At 34.3% G+C, this 7,518-nt stretch overlaps 1 protein-coding gene across 1 annotated transcript; it reads right to left on the bottom strand.

The window, feature by feature from the left end:
* Positions 1-2,459: 2,459 nt before the first annotated feature.
* Positions 2,460-4,013, bottom strand: LOC123258038 (UDP-N-acetylmuramoylalanine--D-glutamate ligase). The gene has a single exon (XM_044717948.1). It carries the CDS (start codon positions 4,011-4,013, stop codon positions 2,460-2,462), a length of 1,554 nt encoding a protein of 517 aa, XP_044573883.1.
* Positions 4,014-7,518: the final 3,505 nt, after the last annotated feature.

The following is a 7,518-nucleotide window of genomic DNA, read 5'->3' as shown; positions in this document are numbered from 1 at the left end:
CAGAAGCTGTAGAAAAACGTGCTGAAAGAGCTAGAAGAAAAGAAGAAAGAGATCGAAAAGACGAAGTTTATAATCTTAAGCCTTTATTTAAAGAACCAAAAAATCCAGAAGAGTACGTTAAGGCACTTTTTGAAATGAATACCCAGGAAGCTATAAAAAAACGTGCTGAAAGAGAGGAAAAAAGAAATCGAGAAGACAGTAAAAGGAAATTACCGGAACCAATGAGGAAACCAGATGCAAAAGGAGATGAGAAGAGGATTGAAGATGAAGACTAATAAAAATTTCAAAGGCCTTGATTATTATAAATTGCAGCAAGACAAAGATGGCAACATAAAGTTAAATGACTACGACGACATTTTAAATGCGCGTAGGGCAAGGGTAGACTTGTTGCGGGATAACACATCACTTGACAAGGATGTCAATTTTGCTAAATTGAATAAAGCTTTGAGTGAGAAATTTGTAGATAATCATGGTTTATTGTCTGAATTTGATAAGGAAGACAAAGAGATTGTACAAGAAAGGATTAAGGTGTTTAGTATTTTAGAAAGTCTTGAAGACCTTAAAAGCGTGAAAAGTGAAGATCTGTTAGAGGTTAGCTTACTGCTGTCAGATCTTAGCTTCATAGAGAGAAATGTTGTACTAAATACCGATCAGAATTCTGATCTAGCAGGATTTAAAAACCTATTTATTGAAAAAAAAGCATCTGGTGAAGAGTATAGTGAAGAAGAATGTAGAGGCTTTCTTGATAATATAGATAAAATCAATACTATAATTAAGTTAGAGTTAGAAAGCAGAATTGAAGGGCTAAATCATGATGAAAAAAATGATCATGATGATTTACAAGATGAGATTGGTCAAGCAATTAATGCAGCAGGCAAATCAGAAAAAGATAACTGATGAGTTTTGTGTTTGTGTTTTTCTTACAAGCGACTCGATAGCTTCTCTCTATTAAACTGCTAAAGCCATATTGACATTAATCATATAGTATAAATAATTAATTATTTTGGAGCTTATTTAATATGCTACGCATCATTGCAGGCAAATATCGCGGAAGAAAAATAACTACAGGTAAGCATTTAGCTGCACGGCCAACTATGAGTATTGTCCGAGAAGCAATATTTAATATGCTTTCCTCAAGAAAACCTATTTATAACTTGAATGTACTTGATTTATTCTGTGGTAGTGGTTCTTTTTCATTTGAAGCGCTTTCTCGCGGCGCTAAACATGCATTTATGGTAGATTCAGATTATTACAATTTGCAATTGCCTAAAAAAACAGCAAAAGATTTTGGAATTACGGACAATGTTACGCTAATTTGCTGCAGTGCTAACTGCTTACCACAACCTATTTCAAAATGTGACATAGTTTTTATAGACCCACCTTACAATAGCAATCTAGTTGAATCAACGTTGAATGGACTAGCTCACTCAGGCTGGTTAAGTGATGATGCATTGATAATTCTAGAGATTAGGAAAAACGAAGATTTTGAGTGCAATAAAAACTTCAGTATAATCTTGGAACGCACCTACGGTATAGCGAGAATAATTTTTCTTTCTCTATTAACTTGAACTTGCATATACTTTTCATTGATGAGTTCCAGTTCTATTTTCGTCAAGTTTCCGGAGAAATTACTTATTCTGTACTGCCCTAGATCAAAATTTTTATTAAATTCAGAGTCTATTAAATATTCATGTGCTTCTTCAATAAATTTATTTTCTTTTTCTTCGTAACTGGTGTATTTTGTTGTACCATTATTATCCTCACGATAAACTAAATGTTCTTTATGATCAGCATGAATATTTTTATTTTCACAAACCTTTTCAGGATCGTGCTCAAGTACTTTTCTACCAACAATCAATAGCTTATAAGAAATTTCCTATGATTCCTTTTAAGCGAGTTTTGAATTTTTGAAATGTCATGACATTGTTGATACGGTTATCAAGAAACGATAAAGTATCCGCAAAATCTTCTGAATAATCATTGATAAAAAAAAGTATCGTACTTAAGTACACTCCAGCTAATATTGCTCTTTTTGTATAGTAGTTAAAATCTGTTGATTGATCATAAATGCCATACCAAATCGCGCTAATAGTTCTATATAAAAGTTTACTAGAAAAATATGTATTTTTTGGTGATACGGAGAATGATAAAACATTTTTTAAAAGTTCTCTATAATTCGGTAGCTTAGCGTAGTTTGAAAGGCGTATTTGAATAGCTAACTTTACTCGCTCTCGCACTTTTATATCTTCTAAATTAGAATTCCTTAGTTCAGCTTCCATTGAGCTATTTAAGTCCTCTGCTATGTGCTCCAAAGCGCTATATATTCCATTCTGAAATTTGCAAAAGCTATTAGCTAGATTAAGGTCAGTGCACACCTTTAATAGGGTTTCATCGCTTATCCCTTCAAATGGAATAACCCTAATTAGCTTATCTATTATTAACTTTTGTTCCACGCAACATCATACTAAACAGCATGTGTGATTGTACCTGAGATTTTCAAACATTCTACAAAATGCTTCACCACGTTCCTCGAAATTTTTCCATTGATCAAAAGAAGCACACGCGGGAGAAAGTAATATTGTTACTTCTTCTGCGCTATTTAAGGCCTCTTCAAAAGCCAATCTGAATGCATCTTCTAGATTGCAACATTTAACATAATCTACTTTATTCTCCATAACATTTGCAAAAGCTTCGGTTGATTCTCCAATAAGAAAAGCTTTTCTAACCCTTGTAAAATGCTTGCTTAATGATTCTATTCCACCTTTTTTGCTTCTTCCACCAGCGATCCAATTTATGTTTTCATAAGATAAGATCGCCTTTTCGCTCGATTTTGCATTAGTTGCTTTGCTATCGTTCACGAAAAACACATTTCTTATTTTGCCAAGCAGTTCATTCCTATGCCTCAGTCCTGAAAAGGACTTGATTCCATTGATAATAGTGTTGCTATCTACTCCAAGTACCTTACATACGGCATATGTGGCTGCTATGTTTTCTGCGTTGGATATTAGGTTTATTTTCACGTCGCTTACTGATAAGCTATGATTCTCTAGTTTTAACGAGATCTTCTGGATCCCAGTGCCCCTTTTGTCATCCAAGTAGCTGACACTGGGATCCAGATAATTTCGATCTATACCAGTAATCTGTTCACTATAATCAAGCAAATTGTTACCTGCCAATGATATTAGATCTCTTGCACCACCCTCTGTCATCTGAGTAGTTGGCAATGGTTTTTCTTTTCTGGATTCCAGCGTCACGCGCTGGAATGACATCGGGGAATATGTTACTGAGATTGGAATTTTGTCTCCAGTGAATTTGTTGAATATATCAGCAGTAATCTCATTGTCACATCCTATTACGGCAACCTCACTACCGTTTATCAGTTTTAATTTAGTTGCTATGTAGTTCTCCATACTTCCATGCCTATCTATGTGATCTGGTGTAATATTGAGCAGTGCTGAAATGTCCACGTTAATTTCATTCATCAACTCCAATTGAAAAGAGGAGAGTTCGATTACATAAATTTCTGCATCTCTTTCTAGATCCAAAACAGGAACGCCTAAATTTCCACCAATAGCTACTTTTTTCCCTGCAGATTTTAATATGTGCCCTATTAGTGATGTAGTGGTTGATTTACCATTTGTTCCTGTGACGCCTATTACCTTCTGGTTCGTAGTTTTAGCTTCAAGAAATAGCTCAATGTCTGATTTTATTTTGCAATCAAATCTCCTTGCAAGTTTTACTATCCAATGTGGCTCTGTTGGCACTCCAGGGCTTAAAACCAATGCACTGATCTCATGCCAATTGTATTCCTTGGGATGAATAAAATTACATTTTTTATACATCATTTTTGCATTTGCTATTTGCTCTTCATGATCATCCCATGCATATATTCTTGCACCACTCTTTGTTAGAGCGTTAATGGCGGATAAACCAGTTTTACCAAGACCAAAAACCGCGACGTTTTGATTTTTGTATTTGTTTAGTTGCACTGCTAGATAACTTATGCGAACCATTTTATAAAGATATCGTACAAATTACAACAGACTTCTTTCGTAGGTTACAACTGTCATTCAATAGAAACAAAAAACTTCCTTGACAAACTCCGCCAGCCTCCTTATCATGAAACTGAAGCTATTTATTTGTCTTCTCTGTACAGATTAAATGACAAAAAAACTCACGTATCTGGCGTCTCATGTTTAATTTTTTGCACTATGTGCACCTTATGTCTTTATCAAATTTCTAGGTTTTTACCTACACAAGCTGAGATACGCTTATAAAGCATTTAAAACATTAAAAAACGCCAACTTAAAAAATGGATAGTGAATAATTAGCTACCCTAGGGTTTCTTTTGCCTTTTTTTCTGTTTAGTAAATTTCTTAATGTTTATAATTTAGATTAGTTGCGGCTTAAAAGCAACTGAATCGCGGTTATTAAACGTTTAGAATAAAAAAACGCCATACTTGAAAGTATAATGTAAGTAATTAGCCAACCACGGGGATTCTTTTGCCTTTTTTTCATTTGGTAAATTTCTTAATATTTATGGCTAAACGACAATCGTCATCCCGCTGCTTGTTAGCGGCTAAGAGATACCGCGGCAGTATGACGGTTAAGTGGGGTGTCATCCCAGTGTCAGCTACTCGGATGACAGGAGAAGGAGGCTACTTGCATGACACCATTCTTTTTTCTGGATCCAAGTAATCAGGGCACTGGGATGACAAGAAGAGGGCACTGCCGTCATAAAGGAACCAGTGTCAGCTACTCGGATGACAACAAAGAGCTACTTGGATAACAAGAAATATAGGTACTGGAATTGTAAAGAGTTTGCAAATATTAGTTATTACCTGTAGGATATAAAGAAATTAGTAAGGATTTTAATAGGAATAATATGCCATCTGTTACTTTTATTTTACCTGATGGGAGTAAGAAAAGCTATGAAGCTGCAGAGGGAGAAACTCTGCTCAATTTAGCCCACAGAAGTGATCCAGATCTGCTTGAAGGTGCATGTGAAGGTTCTCTTGCTTGCTCTACATGCCATGTAATTGTTGATCCAAAGTTTTATAATGCTGTAGAAATACATAACCCTATATCTGATGAGGAAAATGATATGTTAGACCTAGCTTTCGGCTTAACAGAGACGTCGAGGCTTGGATGCCAAATAAAAATCACAAAAGATATCGACGGCTTGTGTGTAACCATACCAAGGGGTACAAGAAACATATCATTAGATAAATAGGGGAATCATGCGTAAGATTTTTATCTATATTATCATCTCTTTACTTTTGTTTATTCCTGTAGCGTATAGTGGTTTTTGGTATTTTTCTGCATGTAAGGTAAAAAATCTTTTAGCTGAAACAATACTATACATTAACGACGAAAAATTTGATATTTCACATGATTTTAGTGGATTTCCTTCTAACCTAATTTTCCGTGTGACAAACCCAAAATTTTCCAATGAGCAATTAACCATCTCATCTGATGCTTTATTGATAAAAAATAGATTGTTTGATAAATCAGTATATATCTACATACCAAGCAATGAAGTCAACATTGCTGTTCATGATGATGAGAAAAAGAATATAAAATGCCACACAAACGATAGCAGCCACTTTGTTGTTAGACTAAACGATTTACCATCTTCATTGCGATTCAACAAAAATAGTACCGTGATAGACTATATAGATACACTTCGTTACGAAGATTATGGATTAAAATGTGATGTTTCAGAAAATCAGCAAAGTGTTATAACTGAAGTGAATGATAAAAGTAATTACATTCAATTTCATCTCGATAAAGAACCAAGTGGAAATACTAAACTAGGATTTGATTTTTATACTTATCGGTATAAAAATACTGCAAGTCCTGAAAATTACCTTAGTATCGACACTAAATTTGATTACGAATTTGTAAACCACATCTCAGCTTCCAGAGTTAATTTCAACATAGAGAAATTTTTAATTCAAAGTAATAATTTTTCTCTTGCTGCAGATGGTGGAGTGCAAAATTATAATTTGGTTACGTCTTCATTTAAAGACAAAATCAACGTGGCTATATCAAATTATAAAGAATTAATCTCGTTTATGATTGGTGACTCAAAAACTTCAGATGTGTTTGAAAAATTAATGTCTTCCTTATCAGAAAAAACAACTGATGATGGCATTCAATTTTCAATAAAGTACGATGATGATGTAGGGTCAAGCTTTATTGGAAAGTTATCCACTACTGATTTTATGAACCAACTTGGTAAAATAACCCAATTAACCAAGGATGAGAGCAGTAGTTAGTTTACTTTTCATATTGATATTTCACTCAGGCGTAAACGCTTTTACTCTGGATAATAAACTCAGAGATAAAAGCATGGAAAAACGAGCAACCAGTTTATTTGAAATAATAAGGTGTCCAATATGTTCTGGCGAATCATTGTCTGAATCTGGATCTCAGATCGCGTATGATATGCGAGAAGCAATTCGTAAAAAAATCAATGATGGATACACAGATGAAGAGATAATCTCAGAGTTAAAAAATTCTTACGGCAATTCAATTATAATCGTACCGCCTATAAAATCTAGCACTTACATTTTGTGGTTTATTCCACTTACAACTCTGCTTATTGGGTGTTTTTTAATACAAAGATACATCAATACAACCACTTAAACCTTTTATATATAGCTAAAGTGACTTAGGTTCTCTAATTGCACATAAGTCAACAATAATTTTCACACAAATCAAAACAGCATATCTTCTCCATAATCCTTGGTAATTCCACGTAAGTTAAAAGTAGCATATGGTTCTCTCCGCGGTCTGAGATGACAATAAACTTGTCAAGCCGCATTATACTTGTTAGGCGGAAGTGGACGGCAACATGTTTACCACGAAGTCTAACTAAGTTCTTGCTTGTCCCTTCCATCGGCATTGCTATCTTTATTTTCAATAAAATTATTGTCCTATGCTCTTTTGATGTTTATTGATAATAAAATTCTGTTTTATCAACCAACATCCTATGCATAATTACAGCTAATTTTCTTGCTACTGCTACAATTGCTTTTTTCATTCCTTTTTTCTTCGCAACCCCAGTTTTTTAATTTAAATGTCCTCTTGGTAACTGTAAGCATTGTTTGTGCAGCTTCATATAACATACTTCTACATTCCGCTGGTCCCATCTTTGATATGCTGCCATGCCGATCAACTTTTCCAGAAGAATATTGCCTTGGTGTCAACCCTATATACCCCAGTTGCGGATTAGCCAACGAAGTAAAGCTTAGAAATGCAGCGGCTGCATGGAATATGAAACAAGCGTAGAAAAAATGTGTACCAAAAAATTTATCGGTGATCTGTGGCGAGTATGCTCAATCTCAAATTTGTTTTTCAGAGAGCCAAAAACTGTCTCAATAATCGATCTTTTTCTTAACAAAATCTTCTCATTTAGCGCCATTAATGAGTTTTTCATACCCTTTTTTATACTGGTTACAAGCTTTAACCCTCTATCGAATAATTCGTGAAAAAGATCTTTTTTGATATATC

The sequence above is a fragment of the Drosophila ananassae genome (genome assembly GCF_017639315.1).
Source record: "Drosophila ananassae strain 14024-0371.13 chromosome 4 unlocalized genomic scaffold, ASM1763931v2 tig00000241, whole genome shotgun sequence".
Classification (NCBI taxonomy): Eukaryota; Metazoa; Arthropoda; class Insecta; order Diptera; family Drosophilidae; genus Drosophila; species Drosophila ananassae.
The sequence above is the reverse complement of the archived record's forward strand: the minus strand, read 5'-3'. Positions and strand labels throughout refer to the sequence as shown.

Excerpts from the sequence above, each read along its gene's own strand:
- LOC123258038 (XM_044717948.1), bottom strand. The coding sequence starts at position 4,013 with ATGGTTCGCATAAGTTATCTAGCAGTGCAACTAAACAAATACAAAAAT.